General features: G+C 33.1%; 18 protein-coding genes across 18 annotated transcripts; 6 read left to right on the top strand and 12 right to left on the bottom strand.

Moving 5' to 3' along the window:
• Positions 1-224: 224 nt before the first annotated feature.
• On the bottom strand, positions 225-1,391 carry WICANDRAFT_80051 (uncharacterized protein; the record flags this gene model as incomplete). Its single annotated transcript, XM_019184994.1, has 1 exon — positions 225-1,391. One exon carries the CDS (start codon positions 1,389-1,391, stop codon positions 225-227), a length of 1,167 nt encoding a protein of 388 aa, XP_019037091.1.
• A 2,033-nt stretch (positions 1,392-3,424) lies between these two features.
• On the top strand, positions 3,425-4,036 carry NRG1 (transcriptional regulator NRG1; the record flags this gene model as incomplete). The annotated part of the gene is made up of 1 exon (XM_019184995.1): positions 3,425-4,036. One exon carries the CDS (start codon positions 3,425-3,427, stop codon positions 4,034-4,036), a length of 612 nt encoding a protein of 203 aa, XP_019037092.1.
• Positions 4,037-5,073: 1,037 nt separating this feature from the next.
• WICANDRAFT_64039 (uncharacterized protein) lies at positions 5,074-6,114 on the bottom strand (the record flags this gene model as incomplete). The annotated part of the gene is made up of 1 exon (XM_019183658.1): positions 5,074-6,114. The coding sequence occupies one exon, from the start codon at positions 6,112-6,114 to the stop codon at positions 5,074-5,076; it is 1,041 nt and encodes a 346-aa protein (XP_019037093.1).
• Positions 6,115-6,513: 399 nt separating this feature from the next.
• On the bottom strand, positions 6,514-6,945 carry WICANDRAFT_64040 (uncharacterized protein; the record flags this gene model as incomplete). Its single annotated transcript, XM_019183659.1, has 1 exon — positions 6,514-6,945. The coding sequence occupies one exon, from the start codon at positions 6,943-6,945 to the stop codon at positions 6,514-6,516; it is 432 nt and encodes a 143-aa protein (XP_019037094.1).
• Positions 6,946-7,369: 424 nt separating this feature from the next.
• On the bottom strand, positions 7,370-8,251 carry WICANDRAFT_80055 (uncharacterized protein; the record flags this gene model as incomplete). Its single annotated transcript, XM_019184996.1, has 2 exons — positions 7,370-7,416; positions 7,531-8,251. The coding sequence occupies 2 exons, from the start codon at positions 8,249-8,251 to the stop codon at positions 7,370-7,372; spliced, it is 768 nt and encodes a 255-aa protein (XP_019037095.1).
• Positions 8,252-8,912: 661 nt separating this feature from the next.
• On the top strand, positions 8,913-9,611 carry WICANDRAFT_80056 (uncharacterized protein; the record flags this gene model as incomplete). The annotated part of the gene is made up of 1 exon (XM_019184997.1): positions 8,913-9,611. The coding sequence occupies one exon, from the start codon at positions 8,913-8,915 to the stop codon at positions 9,609-9,611; it is 699 nt and encodes a 232-aa protein (XP_019037096.1).
• A 216-nt stretch (positions 9,612-9,827) lies between these two features.
• On the bottom strand, positions 9,828-10,796 carry WICANDRAFT_85078 (uncharacterized protein; the record flags this gene model as incomplete). Its single annotated transcript, XM_019185834.1, has 1 exon — positions 9,828-10,796. One exon carries the CDS (start codon positions 10,794-10,796, stop codon positions 9,828-9,830), a length of 969 nt encoding a protein of 322 aa, XP_019037097.1.
• A 579-nt stretch (positions 10,797-11,375) lies between these two features.
• Positions 11,376-11,927, top strand: WICANDRAFT_64044 (uncharacterized protein; the record flags this gene model as incomplete). Its single annotated transcript, XM_019183660.1, has 1 exon — positions 11,376-11,927. The coding sequence occupies one exon, from the start codon at positions 11,376-11,378 to the stop codon at positions 11,925-11,927; it is 552 nt and encodes a 183-aa protein (XP_019037098.1).
• Positions 11,928-12,369: 442 nt separating this feature from the next.
• TPI1 (triose-phosphate isomerase TPI1) lies at positions 12,370-13,262 on the bottom strand (the record flags this gene model as incomplete). Its single annotated transcript, XM_019185835.1, has 2 exons — positions 12,370-13,113; positions 13,260-13,262. 2 exons carry the CDS (start codon positions 13,260-13,262, stop codon positions 12,370-12,372), a joined length of 747 nt encoding a protein of 248 aa, XP_019037099.1.
• Positions 13,263-13,573: 311 nt separating this feature from the next.
• On the bottom strand, positions 13,574-14,434 carry DET1 (acid phosphatase DET1; the record flags this gene model as incomplete). Its single annotated transcript, XM_019182211.1, has 1 exon — positions 13,574-14,434. The coding sequence occupies one exon, from the start codon at positions 14,432-14,434 to the stop codon at positions 13,574-13,576; it is 861 nt and encodes a 286-aa protein (XP_019037100.1).
• Positions 14,435-14,682: 248 nt separating this feature from the next.
• On the bottom strand, positions 14,683-15,579 carry WICANDRAFT_33790 (uncharacterized protein; the record flags this gene model as incomplete). Its single annotated transcript, XM_019182112.1, has 2 exons — positions 14,683-15,474; positions 15,526-15,579. Coding segments are annotated over 2 exons (846 nt in total), but the record flags the coding sequence as incomplete, so codon positions are not given.
• Positions 15,580-15,861: 282 nt separating this feature from the next.
• On the top strand, positions 15,862-17,616 carry KRS1 (lysine--tRNA ligase KRS1; the record flags this gene model as incomplete). Its single annotated transcript, XM_019184998.1, has 1 exon — positions 15,862-17,616. The coding sequence occupies one exon, from the start codon at positions 15,862-15,864 to the stop codon at positions 17,614-17,616; it is 1,755 nt and encodes a 584-aa protein (XP_019037102.1).
• Positions 17,617-18,026: 410 nt separating this feature from the next.
• On the top strand, positions 18,027-19,529 carry WICANDRAFT_64048 (uncharacterized protein; the record flags this gene model as incomplete). The annotated part of the gene is made up of 1 exon (XM_019183661.1): positions 18,027-19,529. The coding sequence occupies one exon, from the start codon at positions 18,027-18,029 to the stop codon at positions 19,527-19,529; it is 1,503 nt and encodes a 500-aa protein (XP_019037103.1).
• Positions 19,530-19,567: 38 nt separating this feature from the next.
• On the bottom strand, positions 19,568-20,545 carry TRM7 (tRNA methyltransferase TRM7; the record flags this gene model as incomplete). The annotated part of the gene is made up of 2 exons (XM_019182183.1): positions 19,568-20,444; positions 20,505-20,545. 2 exons carry the CDS (start codon positions 20,543-20,545, stop codon positions 19,568-19,570), a joined length of 918 nt encoding a protein of 305 aa, XP_019037104.1.
• Positions 20,546-20,928: 383 nt separating this feature from the next.
• RSM10 (mitochondrial 37S ribosomal protein uS10m) lies at positions 20,929-21,468 on the top strand (the record flags this gene model as incomplete). The annotated part of the gene is made up of 1 exon (XM_019180645.1): positions 20,929-21,468. A coding segment is annotated over one exon (540 nt), but the record flags the coding sequence as incomplete, so codon positions are not given.
• A 132-nt stretch (positions 21,469-21,600) lies between these two features.
• Positions 21,601-22,197, bottom strand: WICANDRAFT_64051 (uncharacterized protein; the record flags this gene model as incomplete). Its single annotated transcript, XM_019183662.1, has 2 exons — positions 21,601-22,112; positions 22,161-22,197. 2 exons carry the CDS (start codon positions 22,195-22,197, stop codon positions 21,601-21,603), a joined length of 549 nt encoding a protein of 182 aa, XP_019037106.1.
• A 244-nt stretch (positions 22,198-22,441) lies between these two features.
• Positions 22,442-23,302, bottom strand: ECM2 (Pre-mRNA-splicing factor ECM2; the record flags this gene model as incomplete). The annotated part of the gene is made up of 1 exon (XM_019180693.1): positions 22,442-23,302. A coding segment is annotated over one exon (861 nt), but the record flags the coding sequence as incomplete, so codon positions are not given.
• A 336-nt stretch (positions 23,303-23,638) lies between these two features.
• Positions 23,639-24,931, bottom strand: FYV10 (glucose-induced degradation complex subunit FYV10; the record flags this gene model as incomplete). Its single annotated transcript, XM_019185836.1, has 1 exon — positions 23,639-24,931. The coding sequence occupies one exon, from the start codon at positions 24,929-24,931 to the stop codon at positions 23,639-23,641; it is 1,293 nt and encodes a 430-aa protein (XP_019037108.1).
• Between the last annotated feature and the right edge of the window lie 297 nt (positions 24,932-25,228).

Here is a 25,228-nt window from a genome sequence, read left to right on the forward strand (position 1 = left end):
TGATTCGTTGAAGCAATCATCAGTATTTTTGAAAATAAATAAACCAGGATCTGATTCATCAACAACGTTTACCAAACCAATTCTGCCCAAATATTCTTCGCCAATATAGTCAATCTTAATTAGCTTGAAGATTTCTATTGGGGATGGTGATAGCTTACAGATAATGCTGAACAACTCCATATTGGATAATGACAAAGCATGAACATCCCTGGGTAAACCGAAATCTAAATTTGAGAGCTCAAAGTAAGTGAAATGTCGTGGACGCTCACTTCCAAATAGCACATTATTTTTTTAACCAAATTGGAAGATATTGAATATTTCTTTGACAATTGTAATTCACAACCAGCAAGTTCATTTGGAGGGTCTATATTCTTTGGCTTTGGATAATTGGAAGAATAACGACTCGAAGAAGACAATTTAAAATCTTGAACGGTTTTTAGCTGTACCCTCCTCATGATAAACCAAAATGAACAATGAACATCAAATAACTGTAGTTTATTAAACTTGCAATTGATTATAGATTGGATTCTTGCACCATTTAAAGTGGTGAATGAAATCAAATTAGGGAATTCACAATCTTTCAGACAAAAAGGTGGAATATATTCCGAACTGTCTAAATTCGATTTGCTGCTATCAGAATGAAATTTGGACGATGAAAGTGTTAATGATGTCAAATTTTGAAGTCTCAAGTTGATCAAGTCAAAAGAGCAACTATGATTATCCAATACAATTGTTTGCCTTTGAATAAAAAGCTTTTGAATAGACTGCCAAATGTAATCCTGTTTTGGTTTTTTATGTTTAACAATTTGTGAATTATCATTATCATCACTGACAACGTTATTTCCAACCTCAAATATAGATCTGTCTAATTCATAAACCTGATATCCTAAAAAATACTTCTCTAGGAACACTGTACAGTGTTTGCAGTTGATCCATTCTTTAATCGTATCCAAAACTTTGAAATCTTTATTAGTTGTAGATTTCTCTTGAAGGGAAAAAAAATTGAACTGATAATATTTTTCATGCTGATTGCATTTCATCCCAAAAGATTTTAAATAAAACTCTAGATCATTATCAAAATCTTTATTCAAAACAAAATTGAAAACAATTATCATTGATGAAGAAATGGTCGAATCAAGCATACAATCATCAAAATCAAATCTTATGGGTAATCTAGAAACGTTGAACCCAGACATGTTGAACCCAATCAAGTTGGCTGTCAGTGCATTTGAAGGGTGATTAATATCATTAGATACAACACAAACATATTCTTTGACTAAAGATTGGAAAAGAGCTGATGCATCAGCTAAGTTCATAAAATCATGTGCTGAAAGATTGTGTTTGAAAACAATTATGTCCCATATGTCTCTTGGTAGCTTCAGTAGTTCCATTTTCTCAATCAAATTGGTATATCTCAGCACTCTAGTTTCATGATGATCAAAAAAAACTAATTAGATGTTTGAAAGCATTCAGTAGCTTTAAATAACCATAATAATCTAAAGGATAGTGGATCAACCATTCTAAAGCCTGGAATTTCTCTTGTTCTCTTGAACCAGCCCAATAATAATCAATTTGAACAGCAAAGAAAAAGGACAAAGAATTCAAAGGTTTTAGAGTTTTATGGGTAATTTCAACTAGACACTTTTTAATCAAATGTAATTCCTTGTTCTTTTGAGCTATACCAAGTTCAATCAGTTCCATCTTAATGTTCCAGCATCCTCAGAAATACAAATAACTTGCAACCCCCAAACCCTTAGTAAAAGCCTTCAATCAACTGCAATATCAAAAGCATATAGTCATACCTAATCACCTTATTGTTTGCTGAAATGAAGTTAACAAACCAGAACGATTTAAGAACAGCGCGTAATTCACAGAGAAATTGGAATCAAATTGTATGATCAGTGCCCCCTAACCAACTCAGCCAATAAAGCACACTTGGGTTTTTTTGGCACAAATCAGCCATAATTACTATACTGAAGCTATTCCTATTCTTTAAAGCGAGGAATGCTAAGAAAGGAATATAACTTGGAATCCAAATTATCAGTTTTAGTTAATTAAATGCGTACTACTTTATTAATTAAATTTTCCCTCTTTTACCCGGTGATGATGGAATTCGCGAAACATTATTAGCTGTAGCCCCCACGGTCTAAGACGCCCGACTTTGGTCAAAACAACTACAGACTAGTGAGAGCTAGCCGGAGGATATGGCTATTGAAAGCACCTGATGGCCTTGTATTTTCTTCGTTGTTCAACAGCTGTGATGTGGTTTTATTTTAGGTTACACTCACCATTTCTTCGATAAGCAGCATGGCCCATAAAAATAAATCCACTCAAAAGGGTTTGAAACAAATGCTGCAACGTTAGTAAATTGTGGACCCGTGATGAGTTTTACAAAGTTGAACAAAAGGCATTACATCATAAATAAAATATTCCCACGTCGAGGACATTGGTTGATGTTTGTGAAAAGTTTTGGAAAAAAAAAGGTTAGAAATGATTAGAATTACCGATATTCTCGAATAGGTTACAGGACCGATACAGTACAAAGCTTCTGATCATGTTCTCCAACGGTCAACGTTGATGAAGAAGTGGTCACGTATTTGATCCCATGAGGATGGTAGAGGGTTCAAACGGTCGATTGTATCATTGTATCAAGAAGTTTGGAGTATTCTTTATCCTGATTGATTATGATTGGTCTAGAGATATCGGAAGGAATAAAGCGAAGTACTTCCAAACAATTGTAAGTTCAAATTTCAATAATTGAACCATAGGCACGTCGAATTAAACGGTTCATTATCCGACGAAATGTGGAAGAGCATCCGGTCCGCTGTTCAGCCTAATAATAGTATACAATCTCTACGTCTCCTTTGAATAACTTTGACCCAAGGAACCCACGCCGGTAGAGCCTGTGATTGGTTTTGGAGTTGTTGACTCAAGCAATTCAAAGTTGTAGCCTTTTGACTAAGCCCTGTTAATCATTTCTGTCGTGGTTTATCAAGGGTTGCAATTTTTTTTTCCTCCCTGCACGCAAAATGGGAGAAAAAAGAAACAAAAATCACGTTTTGGCCGCAAGACAGGAGACAAATGGGACATTTGGAAAGGGTTATTCGAAGCTCATTTGGTTGATAAGTCAGTGTGAGTTGAAGTTAGAAAACAAGTTCGAGTTGGTGTTTGAAGTAGAGGACTCTAGCTTTCAATGGAATCCAATTGTGCCAGATGTTCAAGGGTCTTTGCCTGTTTTTCAGGGTCTGTTTGGCAACTCTTGGCAAGGAACTGGGATGGAAATTGGCGAGCTGTTTTTCTGTGGACAAGACACCAGCAAAGACATGGCCATGTTGGGCTCAAGTTCTCGGTGCTATTTAAACGTGAAGATATCCTCTTGGCATCCGTTTGACACTTTTCTTAGTTGGGTTGATCCATATGAACAATGTCACTTATCGATATCAACTACCAGCACACTAGACCTACAAACATCACGCTCCCTCCAATCTCGTCCATCATCAAATCCCTGGAGTCCTCTCTGCCACAGCACCATGTGCTATCCTCCAGCACTTCTCCTATCCCTGCTGCCTCTGAATCCACTGGTGGGTTGATTACAAACAACAACAACATCCCAACTCTGATCCCAAAGGACTCTTATACTCATTACACATACTCCACTGCAAGATCAAATTCATCAGATTCTCTAAGTTCATCTCCTTCTTCACAATTACTACATCAACCAATCCAACCCATAATACAACATCAACAACCAATAATACAAATACCAGACAATATAGTACCAATACAACAAGAACAAATAAATCAAGATTTGAACCCAACAATCAAAAGAAAATACACTTGTAAAACTTGTTCAAAATCTTTTACAACTTCAGGTCATTTAGCTAGACATTCAAGAATCCATACTGGTGAAAGAAAACATGTTTGTCCCTTCCCAAATTGTGAATCAAGATTTGCAAGACAAGATAATTGTATGCAACATTATAAAACTCATTTGAACAATAAATTGAGAAAGAGAAAATATAATAAAAAGTTGTGATACAATCTTGGGAGTATTTATAAGGAGTTTTATACAGAGATTTTGAGTATGGTGTTTTTGGCATATGATATTTGATGGTGGCATGTTGATTATCGATAATGTTCATCTGTTATATCATGATATTAATGGTTAATGATAAATAAATTATTTATAAAGTAAAGAATTATTAGTTGTAGTTATAGAAGTTGAGCGTTAACTGATGTGTATGAGTATCTGCTTATCCAAGTGAATTCGATTGGACAAGTTGGCCTAACTAAAAGAATATCAATTATCGGTTAAAGCTGTACAAAGTTCTGATAGATCATAATCACCATTTGACCTTCTTATTCAAATATGGTTAAACTATTACTAGTACTGCGTACAGTATATTATAAAACAGCGCTCAAGAGCAGCTTGAAGTTTCTCTTCCTCTCGCTGGAACTCATGCTGGTGCCCGGCGCTTAGAGCCGTCGACCAGTTTCACAATATTGGTGACGCACTGGTATACTATAGAAGCTAAATATGGCTGGACATTCAATTCAATTTTATTAATTGGTATAAATAGTAATATTTATGGTTAATTTTAGGATCGTTTAATTATTAATAATTTTTTTATGAATTTAGCCGTGATATCAAGAAGGCTTTCTAAAATTGAATCCCAAAATTCTTAAGATGTAAAAATTATACATTTTCGAAACCTTCACAGAATGGATTAAAACAAACAAAATTCAATTCAGGGGCCTCATTAACCTCAATCAAATACATTTTCAATATTTATTTACCAAATTCTTTAACGTTATATGAAATCTCAAAGTTTATATATTGTGATTATGTAATAGTTTCACTGAGAAGGTAATAAGTCACTGGTATATTTTGGACAAAAAAAAGTATCCATCGCCTCAATAAGCCTCCCCTATGCAGCTTTAAGGAATGAAAACTTCAGTCATCGACGCCTTGAATTAGCCGTAAAACTTGAAACGAATGTTCAAGCACCTTCTTATTACTACAAGTGACACGTGAATCTGTCATTAATAGAATAACAAAAAAATTTAATTTAATTACAAAGCTTCACCAGTTGAGAATTCAGGACATGAATGATAATTGCTTGATCCAACAGAGCTAGCATCATCATCATCTTCTTCCAATGGTCTTTCAAGATCAATAGTGTAACCTTTATAAGGGTTATGACTTTTGAGACGATCTTGAAGTTCATCAATAGCTCCAAAATCAATGACAGATAATGTTTCATCTTCCAAAATTGTCTTTTCAATACTTTCAGTTCCACTTCCATATTCATCATTATACTCATATTGCTGGTCTAATAAAACTTCATCCAATGAGTTAATAGATTGGTTGAAAGTTGATGAACTATCAATTGATGAATGATCTTGGAAATGTGCCTGAGTATCTTCAAAGATGAAATTTGGATTCAACTCCAATTGATTATTATTTCCAACATTTGGAACATTTTCCAACCATTCTTTAATCGATTTGTTATTTTTATAACCGGAATTATCAGTTGGTAATACACTGCTATGGATTGAAACAGGAGCAATTGGATAAGAATTTGGAACATCAGTTGGATTTTTCTTAGATTTTTTGAACTTGAAATATTCACTAAGATCACCTTTATATTCAGAAGCTAAATATGTTGAAGCTGAATCATCACTAGAGTTTCCATCAGTTACATCAATTGGTTCATCTTGTTTTCCTAATCTTCTTTTAAAAGATTCGTTTGATTCAACTTCAATATTAGTTGTTGCATCCACTTGAGGTTCTGATTCATCATCATCAATCACAATAGCTTCAGGAGTTGTGAGATCAATAACTTCAGGCTCGTTATCCATCTCAGTTTCACTCTTTAAAATTGGACTTGATGATGGACTAATTTCAATAACTTCTGGTTGTTGAAATCCTAAACCAAGATAAAATGGGACAATATAAACACGTTCACCTTGAGAATAATAATATTCTACCCTTTCTGGTTCACCATTATAGTCTTGGGTACCATTTTCAAAAAATCTATATCCTTCTAATTCTTCTCCATAATATTCATAGAGATTTGAATACTCATCATTAACTTGAGTTGGCGATGACATTTTGATCAGAGATGTGATGAATGAATAAAGATTATCTACATCTCAGTCTGACATTGACATTTGAAGATGAGCAACCGCTTCTTATATCCTTTTTGTTTAGATTATTTCTGTTTAGATTATTTCTGTTTAGATTATTTCTGTTTAGATTATTTCTGTTTGTATAGACATATGAGATGTTTGTTCAAAAAAAAATAAGGACCTGAGACGATAATAGAAACCACAAAGTGAGCCACCAATTCACCTAGATGGTAGCAAATAGCTATACTGTATTGGGACTATGGTGTGTTTGTAGCTTGTATTAGTTAAGAGAACGTACAGAAAACGAGTCTACATAATTCAATTTGCACATAATAATAAACATTTATTCAACCTTTACATCTAGTTTTTTTTTAAAGTAATTTAATTTTTGTTTTTTTCTTCTTCAGAAGGTTCAGAAAATATAGAGGAAACTGGGCTCAAGTAATTAAAACTTGGGTTTCTCTTTTCATAATGATCCTTTTCACATTGTGTTTCCCTTTTCATTAAACGTCTTAATCTTTTAAGAGTTTCTTTGTCAAAGTATTCATCTTCTTCATCATCATCAGCGCTATCTGAATCAGCAATTTGATCATCTTCATCATTATCTGAACTTTCTGGACTTGGAGAAATTGATGCTGCAATAAACTTTGGTGCAATTACAAATTTTTGGCCCCAAAGAAATTTGGTTTGAATTGATTCAAGCTTTGTTCTGAAGGAATTCTTATCAGCAAGTTTGAACTTCAATTGAGTATTTGGGGTTTTGCTAGCATCATTTGATGTAGATTTGAGAATTTTAAAGTTGGTTCCACTCATTGTTATTAGTTGTAGTTATGATGACTGTGAATGATTAAAGAAGAAGAAACCAAAGAATCATCACTTCTTATAGCCAGACAATTGTTATAGTTCAATATGAGACTATTCTGGGATATTCCTAAAGCTGGCCTAAACCAACTTCATCAATTTTCTGTTGCAATGCTTCATGGGCCAGAACTATTGCGTAGAGAGAGGAAATTCATCAAGCTTCAATTGTTCTCTGCTTCATCACATCCAAAACTGGTAACCAACAGAATGAACAGCTAAAGGGAAAAGGGCTCATGAGTTGTAAGTTGTTAATTGATTCGTTTTCAGGTTAATCGAAAAAAGGCACAAGATTACATAATCATCAGTATTAATTAGAGCCTTAACCACCAATTAATTACGTGGTAAGGGTTAAAGCCAATAATCAAAGTCTACAGTATTAAAGACAAATAGCATTACAGACAATAAATGTGTTATTACCAATAACTAATTAAAAAAAAACAGTAGTCAAATATAACAAATACCTTTAAAACATTAGATTCCAATAGTAAAATCCACATATAGAATGTGATTCAGAAACAGTCACGCATTAAAACTTACCAACAAGAGCAGAAAGATCATCCTCATTTTGCAAAGCACACACAATTTCACTAATCATCTCATTGGTGATACCTTCACCTTTAGGAATCAAAAGTCTTGGTTTATCAGGGTTTGATAAATCAATTTCAATGAGTTGTCTTGGGTCAAATGCCTCAGTTGAACGTGTGGTTGACGATTGTGAAGTTGGAGGATACGTAACAGAAGGATATGGTGTTGTTGGATGAGCACCAAGTCTGTCATGGGAAGTTGGAGGTGGACTTGTTTGAAATCTTGAACCTGGGAAATTTGGCTTTTCAAGGTAATTTGAAGATTCTTTATAAGTTCTTGGAGAATAAGGAACTGTTGGTGAGCTTACATTCTTTGGAGCAGCTGAAGGGTTACCAGAAGGGATTGATTCTTTAGTAGTTAATGGTTTATTCTGTTTGGATTCTTCAGGAGTGGTGGCTGGATTTGGAGAGGAGTTTGTTTGAGTGGCACGAGAAACTGGGTTTGGAATAGATGGAATTTTTGATGGAGCATCGTTAGAAGAAATTTGAGGAGCAGCAATTTCAGGTTGTTGCTTCCCGTCTGAGTTGGAATTGTTTGAAGAGGTGTTAATGTTTTGAGTGACACTTTCAGAAGGAGTTGACTGTTTGGTAACTTTGGATGTTTTTGAAGAGCTCTTATTGATGAACTTTTCAAGCTTGAGAAGCTTTTTAGCCTTTTTGAATGGAGATGCCATCTTATGATACTTCAGAAGATTTGACAGTTGAAAATTGGTACCATAATACACATCATGTCATAAAACGAGGATATGTGATTTATATAGGTTCCAGTTTGGGAAGTTTAATGAGATGTATAAATTTTCTGTTCTGGCAATTCCGTTTTCTGTTGAGACACCCAAGAGCACTTATTGAACATAATGTGGCTAGTGTTCCCTTTACCAAAAACGGTTGGTCTAGAATATTGTGTAATTGGATTCCATAGCTCTTGACTAGATTTCTTAGCTCATGTACTGGTCAGAATAGTTGAACACTTCCGTGAATCAACTTTTCAGAAAAATTGGTGTGCAAATGACACGCTTTCCATTGACAGACGGGACAAATGTATTCTCGAGATTTTCTGGTCAACGACTTCTTCAACAGAAAAAGAATGAGTATTGACTTAGTTGATGTCACCAGAATATTACAATGAGCATTAACAGAATATGGACAAGGATTTTTTAAGGCTAGAGCTTAATTGGGTACCTGAATATGGACAGAAAACACGAAGAATGAGATCTTATGAGATGATAGTTTATAGGTAAACTCATCAACTATATTAGAATGAATAAATCCACCCATTTGATCAATTAACTTCCTCTTCTTTTACCCATCAATATATTTTGGTAAAATAAAACAACAATGAACAACATTAGAAACACCCCTACTGATATCACAAATCAAATTACACCACCAAGTGCATTCGCAACTCTCTTGACAGAAGAAGAGACTGGTTTCCTTGCAAGTGAATATTTCAATGCTGTGGAATTTGGAACCGAGGATCTTGATATTGGTGATAGACCTCCTTTTGAACTTAATAGCTCTGATGCTAGTTTTAATAATAGATTGTTGAATGGTGCGTTTGGTCCAATTCCAGAAATTGATGAAGAAATGTATATAAGATATGATCCAAGAGCAGTTGAAAACCCCGATGAAAATGATGTGGCTTATTGGATAACTGAAAATAATCAAGAAAATGATCCAGGTTTACTTGCCAATTCTTTAGCCTTAGCTAGAGAACGTGAATTACAACGTGCTAGACACAACCATACAACGAGAACAACCAGAGCTCCAAATTGGCATATTTCTGTGTATGGTCATCCTTCGTTTATTAATGATGTTGAAAGAAGAACTGTGCGTCCTCCTCCGGCTCCAGCACCTGTTTATGTTCATGGAAGAAATACAACACCAAGAACTTCAACTTTAGATGGTTTTGATAATTATGCACATCTTGGATACCTTGAACCTGGGCTTGAGGAAAGAAGAAGATCATGGAAGGGAATCCGTGAGATGTTTGGAGTATATGATGACTCAAATGATGAGAATACAACACCTGAATAGTTTATAAAACAATGTATATTTGATATCTAAAGTGATAAATGTAGTCGCGAAACACCTTTAATCGATGGTTCGCTAGATAATAAGCCTAAAGTGCAGACTAACTACTCGAGTAAAGTTTTTTAAATTTTCTGGTATTAACAAATATACAAATATACAAATATACAAACATTTATGAATGGCCACAATGGCCTCTTTAGTTGTGATTAAAAAAATCAATTAAAAAAAATATTCCTCATCCATATCATAATCAACGTAATCATCAACCAAAGGTGAGTTAACTGGTGTTTTAACACTCTCATTATCTTCAGTAACTTCATCTTCTTGAGAAGCATCTTCAATCCATCTTTCAATTGGAGTGTCCATTTTGAAAGTTGGATCTTCATAGTGAGTTTCTGATGATGGTGCGTCTAATGGTGGATGTTGAGATACATCAGGAGTTGATGGTTGTTCAGATGACACAATACTTGTTGAAAGATATTGGTTCTCAATATTTTGAGAATAAAGAAATGTTGTTGGTGATACAATTTCACTTGGTTGAAGACCATGCTCTTGTAAAAATCTAACGCCAGCATAATATCGCTCCATAATGTTTGATGTTTCAGGAGCTGTTGTTTGGCGAGTCATCAAATAATCCCAATCTCCCGCGTTGGTCATTTCATCATCTGCAATCACACCAGAGTCTAAGTCTAGATCAGTTGAATTATAAGCAGCTTGAGCTAATTCGTAAGCGTGTTCATACGCAACTTCTTCAACTAAATAAAAATTGAAAGGATCATCACTAGTAAAATTGTGATTTAGATTGAATGATTCCAGTTCAGAATATGGAGGAGGAGGAGAGAGCGGCAGTTCCTCAAAGTAAAAATGATCTGATGAAGCAGTTGAATGCAATGAAGCAGTTAAAGGTGGTGATATTGGTGCACTATCTTGTGAGAAGATTGAAGATATATCTGAACTTGAATCTGAGAAAGCAGAGCCTGGATCATGACGATGTGTTGTAATTGGAGCAACAGGGTCATCAGCACCACCGAAAGGCAAGTCTTCAACTTGATCGACAAAGAAAGGCAATCTTCCTTCGTCAAAAAGACTTCTTATTGGTGGAAGAACAATTGGATTCACCAAGTTTTGTGGTTCATTTGAATCACTATGCGTACTTGATGGAGGTGAAATATAGGATCTGGAAGGCATAATTTTTTGAGTATTTCAACTGGTTAAGCTGGATGTGGTGTATAGGTAGAGCTGAAGATTAATTGACATGATGTGGAATATTTGAAGCTTTTTTATAAACATTATGAATTAACAGAAAATGCCATTCTTTCAACCTATATGCGATGATTTATGTTTAGCTTACCATATTGAAACACAGCATTGATCTACCGTAAAACAAACTTCTCATATACCTGCATTATCATAGCAACATAACAGAAACTTATTCATCAAACAAGCATTAGTTCACTAGATGAACTCAACATCCCTATGTGTCAAAACGTTGAAATGTAAACAAAAACGTCGGGAATAAAAAGTATGAGCCGCAGCGCATCATAACCAATACCTAAAACAGCGATTACCGCTTTCGGAAATTCAACATATTTTCGGGCTTTCTTTTTTTTGTTTTCTTGCGGAATAAATTTTCACAAATTGGTTAAATGATCAAATGAACAATTTATAAACTACATTACAAAACACCAAGTATTCATTTCCAGATCATTATATTCGATGAGTTACAAGCCATCGCCTTCAACTATTCGCACGATGAAAGAACGGAGCATGTCCTCTTCTTCATCCAAGAGTAATAAACAAGCTGCCTTATCCCTGTTACAGAGCAATAACAATAATAATGACCAACCATTAATAGATGAAGACCATTTATCAGAAATAGATTCACCAAATTTATTAGCCACATCGGTAGAGAATAATTCATTATTATCATCAAATTCTACAATATCGTTATTATCATTAAATAAACCATCAATGTCCAGAACAACATCATTTTCCAATCCATTAATGTATCAAAGAGTACAATTTAGAAGATATTCAAATAATAATGGTAATGGTAATCTTGAAAGAGGTGGTATAAATATACCTCAACCACAATCATTACGGATTGATCCAGTTCCGGAAACTCCAAATTTAGATCCAATATCTATACAAAATTCACCATCAAATTTTTGGTTAAATAAACCAATGATTAAAAGACAAAGTTCAATTACACAAAATGTTGATTCACCATTTCTTTATCCAGTAAGGGATCTCGATGGGAATGTTACACCGTTGATTTTAAGTCCAAATAGAAATGAACTTAAGGATGATAGAAGATGATGAATATGAGGGTGTTGTGGTTTGGGATTGGGGTGTTTTATGATTATGAAATTTTAATGACTAAGTTACTACTTTTTTTTTTGGGCAATGATTAAATATATTTAATGAAATGGAATGCATTTATTTGAACTTTACAGATATACATGGGGCTGAAGCCTTTGTGAAGTTCTGGTTAAATATTGATGCGTAGCTTTAACTTTCCCGAGAATCACAGATTTAGCGATTATTTTATCTCTTCATTGATTCACTTTCCCCAGAAACATAATATCAGAGAAGTCAAGAGTCAAACTTGATTGAAAACAGGAGTATTGAAGAGTCATTATTTACTCTATCGCATATATATCTACGATTGTGACAATCACCTTTTCAAACATTAAACAAATTCATTTATCATTTCAAAAACTTGTACAAATCCAAATATTCATGCTTTTCTTCATTCCCTCTATTGTCTAGAGTTGATAATGTCAACAAATTCAGCTTTTAATGAAGCACCACCAACTAAGAAACCATCAACATCAGCTTTATCTTTGAAAGTTGGAGCATTCTTACCGTTAGCAGAACCACCATACAAGATTCTAGTAGCTTCAGCGACATCTTGACCCAATTCCTTGGCCAAGAAATCTCTAATAGATTTATGAGTTTCTTGAGCATCTTCTGGAGTGGCAGCTAAACCAGTACCAATAGCCCAGACTGGTTCATAAGCAATAACGACATTTGACCAATCTTTAACTAATTTGATAACGGCAGATAATTGTCTTTGGTTAACAGAATCGGTAATACCAGATTTTCTTTCTTCTAAAGTTTCACCAATACACAAGATAACTTTTAAACCTTGATCTAAAGCGAATTTAGTCTTTTCAGCAATGAATTCATCAGATTCTTTGAAAATAGTTCTTCTTTCAGAATGACCTAATAAAACCCAAGTAGCACCAACATCTTTGATTTGTTCAACTGAAATTTCACCAGTAAAAGCACCAGAACCTTTAACATAAGCGTTTTGAGCACTGACTTCAACTTGTTTAGTTTTAACTAAAGAAGTTGTGTATTCAAGGTAAGTTGATGGAGGAGCAATGACAACTTCGACATTTGGGTCTAATTGAGCAGTGTTTAATCTTTCAACAATTTCTTTAATTGAAGCTTTTGAACCGTTTAATTTGAAGTTACCACCAACGAAGAATTGACGAGCCTTTGAAGATTAGTATATGAGTCAATTGATAGTCTGTATCCCACTCACCATTTTGATATTATCTGTTTGTTATTATTTCTCTTTTGAGATATTGAAGCAGTCAATTGAATTTCAAAGTTCCAAGGGATAATTCTCATCTTTTATACCATCGTCCATCGAACCATCACCAAATTGCGAATCCACTTTTGAGCAGGGCCACACTCAAGCCCACCACGTAATGGCCAGTGGCACGGGGCAGGATGGCAGAAGAGCTGATTCGGTTATTGGTATATTGGGTTTGAATTTGAGAATGGAATTGGGTGACGGTGAGGGCCATGAGGTGTTTTAAATGGTGCTGTTGATGATGTTGTTGGTGATGTGTCAGGTGCTGGAATTGTTCCAGGTGATGTCTCGGTTGATCCTGTTATTACTACATCCCCCGGGGTATCTGAATAAATAACTTGATTATTGAATATCTATACTAACACTTATCCAATGTCTTTTTAAACAACTCCTTCAATTTCCTCTCTTTTTCTCGCTGCGACCTTTGAGAATCTTTACTCAAATCTGAACTACTAAAATTCATATCTGTATAACTATTGGAGTTCTTTAAAACTTCATCCTTCATCTCTTCACGATATTCTTTTTCATCTTCATCATCATCATCATCCCATTTAGCCAATTTTGTCAAGAATTTATAACGTTCAGTCTCTGGATTCTTTTCCATAACTAAAAATTGACAATGTCCAACGTTTTTCAAACTTTCAAATTCTTCATAAGTCCATCTATACCATTTCATCAAGAAAACTCTAGCCCAAATCCCATGTGTCACTAACACCAACACACTTGGGAATTTATCACTTTGAAACTGTCTAAATAATGTTTCATTAAAACCAGCACATCTATCATAAACATCTGCTGCACTTTCTCCATATGGGATTCTATAGAAAAAATGTCCATAATGTGCACGTTCCTTCCATATCATTTCCATTTCCTCAGCTGTACTTTGGAAATTACCAAAATCTTGTTCTCTCATTCTTGGTTCCTCATGAACTTTATATGGGATCCCACTATTTGAAATTCCTGATATTAATCCATCTAATGTTTGTCTGGTACGTTTATAAGGTGATGTATAAAACAAGACTGAATCATCTTCATTCAACATGGATTCTAATTTCAAACCAGCATCTTTGGCTTGTTGATGGCCCCTCAGAGTTAAAACAACTTTATGATTTGGAACATATCTATTTACTGATTTATCACAGTTTCCTTCACTTTCACCGTGTCTTATGAGGATAATAAGCTGGAAAAAAGGGTTAGAGATTTGACAAAAAGACAGCATAATCATGCATACTCACTCTTGGTCTACCCATTCTTTCAACACTTTAATCTAATACTTTCTATAACTAAAATTCTAAAATAATCCTTCTTTAATTAAAGATTCTCATGTTTCGAAACCATCACAACATTGTTTTTTTTTTGCTGTTTCTTTTTTTCTTGCGCACGACCAAAATAGAAGCCATAATTACAACTACAATTTCCATTATTTCACTTGTTTTTATTCCTAATATACAAATAGCTTCCCTCTCCTCATGGTCTAATTGATGAATCTGTCAAAAATTGACTCATGATTTGTTGTTGAACATCATCATTATTATATTCTATTCTACCTGTGGTGAATAACCAATCTTGGAAACTTGGTTCCGGTTGTGTACTTCTTTTCTTCAACAAATGATAGTAGAAATTACCTAAATCATCAACTGATTCAATTAAATTTTCAACATTTTGTTCAATAATTGAAGTTTTCGATGAATTTGATGATAATAATTCAGTTTTGTTAAAATGATCTTGTCCTAATCCTGCTAAATATAATGAAATTAAATGATTATTATGAATCTTGACAGGTATTTCTTCTAAAATTGTATCATAAGTTAATTCTGCTTCATTAATTGTTTCAAGATGATAATCATTCTTGATATAAACTTTTAAGAATTGTTCAGTTAATCTAAAAGCTCTTAGACTTAGGACACCATATTTAGCCTTTGATGAATCATGAATTAATAAAATTGAATTATTATTTTTCAATTGATTTGATGCTAAACTTTCTAAAACTGATTCATTAATAAATTTACCAGAATTTGAGGCTTGATACCATCCCATTAATTGAACAGCCAATTTGTTTTCTTTCAATTGTGCAACTAATTCATCTTGATATTTAACATTACTTCTAATACGTAATGGAGTACCTTCTTCACTTGATGATGGGTATGAATATGAATGTGAAATCTTTAATAACCCAGTTTGTAAATCAACACCTAGCAATGGACCTGCAGCAGTGTGAGGATATTGCTCTGACGCGTGTTTAACAATCTTTAAGGCAACCTATATGAGAGTTAGCTTTGAATTCTATTGATCCATTTAAATAGCACTTACACTTGATTCAAGTTGAACAACTTCAGCAGTTGGTTTAACGTATTCTTTGCTTTGGAAAAAATTAGTAAATATTCCTTCTCTAATAGAAATCTCCAAACCACACTCACTTTTGTGACATTCTAATCCTTTTCTAACTCAAATAAAACCAAATTCACGTCAATTTTCCACTTCAACTTGAACAATTTCTTCATTTCTTTGACCAAAAAAAAACTTTGTAACCCTCGAAAATTACCGGTTTGAGATTTCCGAGGATTTTTGATTTTTTTTTTTAATTGAAAACGTCGATGAGTCGAAAACAATTTCAACTCAATAAATTCAGGAATCAATCCATTAATCATGTCTGAAGCTGATCAAGCTGCTGAAGCTGTGCAAAAACTTCATTTGGATGAAGTCACTGGTGAACGTGTCTCAAAATCTGAATTGAAAAAGAGACAAAAACAACGTCAAAAAGATGCTGAAAAAGCTGAAAAATTAGCTAAACAACAAGCTAATGCTGAAGCTAATCCTACAAAAGCTCCAAAAAAGAAAACTGATGATGATTTAACTCCAAACCAATATTTCGAAATCAGATCAAGACAAATTGATGAATTAAGAAAAACTCATAGTCCAAATCCTTATCCTCATAAATTTCAAGTTAGTCAATCTTTAAAAGAATTTTTAGAAAATTATAAAGATTTGAAAAGAGGTGAAACTTTACCAGACGTTAGTGTTTCAGTTGCTGGTAGAATCCATGCCAAAAGAGAATCTGGTTCAAAATTGAAATTTTATGTCTTGAGAGGTGATGGTGTTCAAATTCAAATTATGGCTCAAGCTCAAGATTCCACTGAACCTTTTGAAGAAGCTCATGAATTGATCAAAAGAGGTGATATCATTGGTGTTGTTGGTTATCCTGGTAGAACTCAACCTAAAAAAGGTGGTGAAGGTGAAATTTCAATCTTTGCTACAAGAGTTCAATTATTAACTCCATGTTTACATATGTTACCAACTGATCATTTCGGTTTCAAAGATCAAGAAGCAAGATATAGAAAAAGATATTTGGATTTGATTGTTAACAATTCAACAAGAGATAGATTTATCACTAGATCAAAAATTATTTCATACATTAGAAGCTTTTTGGATAATAGAGATTTCATTGAAGTTGAAACTCCAATGATGAATGTTATTGCCGGTGGTGCCACTGCTAAACCTTTTATCACTCATCATAATGATTTAAACATGGATATGTACATGCGTATTGCTCCAGAATTATTTTTAAAAGAATTAGTTGTTGGTGGTATGGATCGTGTTTATGAAATTGGTCGTCAATTTAGAAATGAAGGTATTGATATGACCCATAACCCAGAATTTACAACCTGTGAATTTTATCAAGCTTATGCTGATGTCTATGATTTAATGGATATGACTGAAATGTTATTTTCTGAAATGGTTAAAAAAATCACTGGTGATTATGTTATTAAATATCATCCAGATGGTCCAGATGGTAAAGAATTAAGTTTGGATTTCTCAAGACCATGGAAAAGAATTAATATGATTGAAGAATTGGAAAAAGTCTTTGATGTTAAATTCCCACCAGGTGATCAATTACATACTAAAGAAACTGGTGAATTCTTGAAATCTATTTTAATTAAACATAAATTAGATTGTCCACCTCCATTAACTAATGCTCGTATGTTGGATAAGTTGGTTGGTGAATTAGAAGATATGTGTTTCAACCCAACTTTCATCTTTGGTCATCCACAAATGATGTCTCCATTAGCTAAATATGATCGTTCAAAACCTGGTTTATGTGAACGTTTTGAAGTTTTCGTTGCTACTAAAGAAATTTGTAATGCTTATACTGAATTGAATGATCCATTTGATCAAAGAGAAAGATTTGAAGAACAAGCTAGACAAAAAGATCAAGGTGATGATGAAGCTCAATTAGTTGATGAAACCTTCTGTAATGCATTGGAATATGGTTTACCTCCAACTGGTGGTTGGGGTTGTGGTATTGATAGATTGGCCATGTTTTTAACCGATTCAAATACCATTAGAGAAGTTTTATTATTCCCAACTTTGAAACCTGATGATTCTGTTGTTCCATCAAAATAAACGAACCTATAAAGAGTGTAGAAATTTAATCTATTTTGTATAGTTTCAAATAAAGTTGATTTTGAGGCTAAATTGTAGAATTGTAATCAACTTATTTGACCTTTATGTTTGACAGATTTACTGTAGAAAAAGTGCAATTTGTAATTTGTAATAACTAAAACCATCATCAACTGTTATCGAAAAGGTACAATAACAACATGAAATTGACAGTTTTCCAGTTAAAACTGGTCCAGAATTAGTAATTAAATAGTGCTGTATACATCAGTGTTATGATTAGTTACTAGCAGTACTGTATAATTCTATTGTTATGAGTTAGTAATGGTTCTTCAAAGAGAACCATTTAAAAAGAGATGAAGTTGTCCAATATCTAGTTATGATACAAAAATTTATTCACCAACAGAAAACTCATAATGCCTTACATCATTGATAGAACTAGATTTCAACAAAAAACACCTTTGTTTTTACAAAGCAAAATCCTCATCTTTTTGATGATTATGACAAGTACCATGTTGGATTTATTCAACGTCACCTCCATATTGGTTTCAGTTAGATATCTTCATGAACATTACAATGTCTCACCAGCGCCTATTGCCTCATGGTCACTATCTGCTTATGCTGTTACATTTGCAGGGTTTATTGGATTTGCTGGTAGAATTGGAGATATCATTGGCCATGATACTCAATTTATTATTGGTTCAATTGTTTTCGCGATAATTTCATTAATATGTGCAGTTGTCAATAATATTTATGTCTTTATAGTGTTTAGAGCTTTCCAAGGTATGGCTGCTGCTACTTTAATTCCAAGCTCTTATGCATTGATGGCTCATATGTTTGAAGGGAAACAATTGAATATGGCAATCACTGTATTGTCAGGTATGCTTTCTAGTGCAAATGCTGGAGGGTTAATAGTTGGTGGTGCTTTCCTTGAATCTAGTGTGAAATATAAGGGTATCACCTATGTTTCATTTGCAATTTCATTACTTTTAGGTATAATTGCGTTTTTCAATTTCCCAATAGTATCTAGAAATAAAGATAAATTGAGAGACTTAGATTACATTGGATCTTCAATATTGATTAGTGGATTGTTATTGATTATTGTTGGATTCACAGAAGCTGGTGAACATTGGAATAGCCCAAAGACTTATGTTATATTACCAATTGGTTTTGTGTTGGTTGGTGTGTTTATCATTTATGAAAACTATGTTTCACCTAAAATGTTTCCTAATACTCATCTTTTGATTCCAAAACCAGTTTGGACAATTCCAAATTTCATTCCTTTAGTTTTCAATTCAATTTTAAATTTCAGTGGTTATTTTGGAATGATTTTTATTTCAACTTCATATTTCTTATATATTGATGATGTCTCTCCTTTAATTACAGGTGTTAGATATTTACCATTTATTGTGACTTTATTATTTACGTTGACTTTAATGTCACAAATTTATGGTGTGTTTTCTCCAAAATGGGTCTCCACATTAGGTTTCTTAATTGGTGTTGGTGGATTGATTCTTTTTTCAAGAGTTGATTATAAAGTTTCATATTATTATTGGAAGTTTTCATTCACTGGTCAAGTTTTGTTAGGTTTTGGAAGTGTTTTATATTTCATTCATTATTTAAACATGATAATCACTGCTACACCTTTGAAATTTCAAGGTATAGTTACGGGTATTGCTCAAACGTTTGCTCAATTTGGTATTGCATTATCATTTGCTGTGATTACATCCATTGTTGGTGATACGAGTGATAAAGAAAAATTGCATAAAAGATATATCAATGCAACCTATTTTTGCTTAGCTTGTTATGGATTGGGGACATTAGTTTTGTTATTTTTCGTCCACGATGTTGCTCCTACATATCCAGCAAAAGATGATACAACTGATGATACTGATCAAAATACAGGGGAAAAAGTCTAGTTTGGTACAATTACATTGATCTAGCCTAATATACAAATCTATCTTTTGATTTCACCATTTCTCTTCATCTCCAATGCTTTTTTATAAGGTGGTGCTGTAGGGCTTTGCACTGGATCCAATGATACTCTTTCAACTCCTGACTCTATCGTATAAGTGGCATCAGAATCGTAGCTTGATAAATCACCACATGCAATAAATGGGGCTATATTTCTTTTTTCTTCTTCATATTCTAAATCATCTCTTAATTCATATCTTCCAATATTGGCACCTTTGAAAAAATCTTCAGTGGAAACATTTAGATCTAGTGTTGGTTTCCAAGTTTGACTAGGTTTATATCCAAGACAAACGATAAAAGCTTCTAATGAAGTACCTCTTGAGGATCTTGGTTTAGCACAAATGACTTTTTCAAATAGAAATCCCAATTGTGAATACATTAAATCAATATCTCTACCTCTGAAAATCTTTGCAACAAAACTACCACCTGGTCTTAATAAACATGTAGTTAATTGTAATGCCGCCAAAATCAATTGTGCTTGAATATATTCATCTAAATCATGTAAACCTGTCACATCTGGTGCACCATCACTACAGACGAAATCTGCTGGTTCACCCCCGAATATTTCCAATATCTTACTGAGAGTCTTTGGATGTGTAATATCAGCTTGTAAAGTAGTGACACCTTCTATTGGCGCCATGGGTTGTAGATCCACTGCAACAATCTTTGGTGGGACTCCATCTGAATCTTCATTACACTTATTTTTCTCAAATAATTCTCTTGATAAAACTTGGGACCATGAACCTGGTGCAGCACATAGATCAACGACTCTTCTAACACCTTTGAATAGTTGGAACTGGTCGTTTAATTGTAATAATTTGAAAGCTGATCTAGCTCTCCAACCTTCTTCTTTGGCTTTTCTATGGTGAAAAATGTTAGAAAAATGGCATTTAAACTTAGTTTAATGTGAATAGACATACCTATAGTACAAATCTCTTTTATCCTTACTACTTTTACCCATCTTCGCCTCTTTTTAACTCTCTTTCAACCAACTTTCCAATACTTTTTGTTTTGGTCAAGTTTATCTGAATTTTTTTTTATTTCCCAAAGGCTACCGAATCCGGTAATTTGGGATCACGTGAAACATCTTTTTTTTTTGAACTTCGCTGAAAAAAAGTCAAAATATCAAAGGTCGAATTGAATGTGGAAAAGGTCAAGGCAGTACATTAACTAAAGAAGATGCTTAGAAATAACATTCGTGCTTTCAGTACGAGTGCAAGATCATTTGCCCCATCAGTGGTTGCTCCAAAAAGATCCGTTGTTGGTAATAAAACTATCACACCAGTTAGACCTTCAAAAGTTGAATATAATCCTCAAGTTTTCACAACAGAAGCTGAAGGTTCAAATAATAGACCATTACCAGTCAATGTGGAGGCTAATTACTGGGCTCCAATGAAACATAAACCAAAATATAATGATAAAGTTGCTGAATTACAACTTCGTTCTTATGATGCACAACTAGTGGAATTTTATGGTGATTTTATTATTAGAGCTGCTTATTATTTGAATATTCCAGTTAGTGGTACAATTCCATTACCTAAAAGAAGAGAAAGATGGACAGTTATTAAAGCTCCATTCGTTCATGCTAAAACTAAAGAAAATTATCAAAGAATAACACATAAAAGATTGATTAAAGCTTATGATACCACACCAGAAGTTGTTGATTTATGGGTTTCATTTTTAAGAAAACACAGTCCTGCAGGTCTTGGTATAAAAGTTCAAACGTATCAAAAACAATCATTAGAATTTTTAGAAGAATTGGATAAAGTTGATACAAAACAACTTGATGATACATTAGATTATAATGCACTTTCTGAGAATTCAGATGTTAAAAAGAGAGTTGAACAATTATTAAATGATCCTGTTTTCAAACAACATTTCAAAGCTAATGAGAATCAAATAGAGCAAGAATCAACTAAGAAAGTTGAAACAAAACAAGCTGAAACTAAAGAAGCTAAAAAGCAATAAGAAAGTATATAATTCTATATTAATGCATGTAAATAAAAGTTAAAAGTTTCAACCGTATATATCCCATCCTTCTTCCACTTCTTCATCATCTTCTGGTAAATCATCAAATTTCTTTCTATCCAACAGATTTTTACGGCATAATGGACAAGTTGAATGAACTTTTAACCAAGGTGAAATACATTCCAAATCAAATTTATGATTACCATCACAAGGTAGTCTAACAACTAAAGGGTGTGGATCATCCAGAAAATCATTTGTACAGATTGAACAAGTTTGATCTTTTTTCAAACTCTTCTTGGAGACTCTATCTAAAGAATCTATAAATTCTTCAGGAACACCTTGTATATCTTTCTCAGAGTTTAATTGATCTAATAAAGAATCACCAAACTCTCCATTGTTTAATGATCTAAGAGCACTAACTAGCAATTCCACTTGTCCCTGTTGAGTAGTTGTTCCATTTTCTCTACCCTCTAGGAAATGTTCAAGACGGCTTGATAACGTCTCATGTGTCCGACTTGGTTGTTGGGATGGGGTTCTGTTCTCCCGTATGTTGTGTTCCTCTGTTAAGGTTAGATAATTTCATAACAATCGATTCAATCGTTACTCACCTTCGTAAGTTGACATGTATCTGTTGTATCTTAACATTGTTCTAGGTTTTGTTTATTGGAATTTCGCCTTCTAAAAAGTTGTTGATGGAGTGCATCTAACAACAAAATAAACTACGATAATAAACATTAAAAATTCATTAAATTTATAGCTCAAAATCTTTCAAAGTCGATTTATATGTAATTTTTTCATTCCCCACAGGCTGTTTAATAGTCTTTGGTTTCTTTGATTCATCTTTGGCATCTTTTTTGCCTTCAATAGCCTTTTGTTCTTTCCCAAGATTTGAAAACTTCTTCAATATTTTACCAACAACTGAACCAACTTTAATCTTTTCAGCATTGGAAACACCTAAAGGACGTTCTTTACCCCAAGTTATCCTTAGTGGAATGTTTTCAATGATTAATAAACCTGGTGCTTGAGGTTGTGGTGAAGTTATTGATTGTGTAGCTTTTTCAGCATTATCTCTTGTTTGGAAAGTTATAAACCCTGCTCTGGCTTTATGTTGACAATCAAAAGATTTGATCTTGCCAAATTGTTCAAAATAATCCGTTATTTTATATTCTGGCAATGATTCATCAATTCCAAATATGAATAATGTGGTTATTGTTTCATCCTTTGGAGGTTCTAATGAACCATTGAATGGCAATTTTGATATTATTTTAGTGACATCAATTTTACTAATATGTGATGGTAATTGATCAGATTTATCATTCAATTTTTTAGGGTTTTTATTATTTTTTAAAGCTAATGATAATTTTGTCAATATTTCCTTTGCCCTTTCAGCATTCGAAGTCACTGAAGCACCTCCAATTGTTTGAAATTGTTGTGAATTATTTGCAACATATAATTTTGATATTTCATTTTTCGGTTCATCACCAGTGATTCCTTGGACACCAGCCATTTTCAACGCAGCATCTCTTAATTGGATAGGTATACCATAGGTTAAATCCATCAAACAACTTTGACAACAGTTTCTTTGTCTTGAACATGTCAAGCATATTATTGTTTTTTTGAAAGCACCATTCTTTTTTGGAGCCCACTTGAATACTGTGAATGGTCTTGTACATAATTTACACTCTAGTGCTTCTCTTTCCCTCATCATTCTTAGATATGGGTTTGGGCCTAAGCAGGTCTCACAGACTGCGGGCACTTCATCTTGTGATTCTGATGACATTTAAATAATCTTTTATCGTTTGAACAATTAATAATTCAAGAGATGAGCTTCCAATTTTTTTTTTTGATTATTATCAAGATCGTGGTGTCTGGATGTAGATGGTATGGGACACAGACACATAGAGATAAAACAACTTGGAACAATAAATTCCACGTTCATTGATATCAATGAAAGGATGAATACTAAGGCCATGATTTTGAGAAATGGTGAAAGTCAGTTACAGTCAAGGTCCTTAAATTAATAAAAAAAACTACGTCAACAAGAACAAAATTCATAGCATCATTCAACATAGCATTAATTAGTTCTTCAGGTTGGATACATCGTAACCAAATCATCAACAGTATAAATCTCTGTAGTGACTGGATCCTTAACTTCATTCTCATTCAAAATAGTCAAATTCTTGCTGAAATTAACCAATTTTTCCTTATCATAGATATTACCATTTGGTAACATCACTGGATTATCAAATAGATAAGACTTGACATTATGAGAATATGGAAGCTGTGAACTCAATTGGTTGAATTCCAGTGAACATATTGGACAAATATTTGATGGGTTATTAAGATCCTCTTTACCTGTTGATAATTTCTTATTCAATATGGATTCAAAATTTAATGGTTTGGAAATTGGATTACATTGACATGATCTTGTCTTTAATGCTGATATACCAAGTGATAAATAAATTAATAAAGGATCATCTTCTGAAATTCCATGCATCTTGTAATAAATCTTGAGGAATAAATCTGATAAATAAGTATAACGTTTTGATGATAATAATGTGTTGTATTTAGTGAAATTTGAGCTATTTGGATGAAGTTGAGCTTTTTTAGCAAATATTAATAATCCTGAAGCTAATTTTATTTCATTGAAATTTGATTTAGTAAATTGAGATAAATGAGTGTTGAATAATTTGATTGCATTATTCATTTCATTTTGTTTAATCAATTCAATATATTCTTGGAATCTTGTTTCAAATTCTAAATTTGATTTGATTTTTTTCAAATGTGATTTATTCTCATCAATCCAATGAATCAAATTATCTAAGTTCTTATTCAAAATTGATGTTGAGATCCTATTTGAAACTAAAATAATATCTGAGTCAATTAATTTTTCAAAACCCAATGTCTTTATCAATAATAATCCAGGATTTTGATCAATCAAATGACTATTTTTCAATAAATAATCTGCAATTAATAAATTCGTTTGATCTCTATACCAATTCAATAATTTATCTTGATTTATAGCATTAACACCATTCTTTTCATCACTTATTGATAACTGTTTCAATTCTTTCAATTCATTCAATTTATCTAACCGATGTTGGATTCTAGAAACTAGCTCATTCTCAATCTTAACTTTAGTTTGTATTTTCTTTTCAAATTGCTTTAAACTTGTGATTATCTGTTTCAATTTGATTAATTTCTCCTTCTTGGTGGTTGCCTTGTTAAAATCTTTATACAACTCATCCACTTTTTTGAATTGTTTCTCATCTAATTTTTGTACTGATTTGAAATTACGTCTGATTGCTTCATATGGAATCTTGAATGATCCCTCTTGTAACTTCAAATGGAAATCAACAGATGGCTCATTGAGTGTCATATTGCTTGTTTATCTTCTCTAGTTAACTGTTTTAGTTTCAATTTCAAATTGAATTCTGATTTTTGCCCCAGAAAACATTCGCGAAAGTAAATACACACATAGAATTAATTCGCGGAAAGGGCTCACTATTAATTTCAGTAATTCAATAATTTGATAATTTATAGGGAAGAAAGTGGTTCTTTTGATTTTATGAAACGATAATCATAAAAAAGAGGTATTACGAGTACGTTATATGTCTACGTCTGGTAACTCAGAAAAAAAGCACTTTTGATCCATAAAAACTATGTAATATAAGCT

This window comes from Wickerhamomyces anomalus, assembly GCF_001661255.1.
Source record: "Wickerhamomyces anomalus NRRL Y-366-8 unplaced genomic scaffold WICANscaffold_5, whole genome shotgun sequence".
In the NCBI taxonomy this organism is placed as follows: Eukaryota; Fungi; Ascomycota; class Saccharomycetes; order Phaffomycetales; family Wickerhamomycetaceae; genus Hansenula; species Hansenula anomala.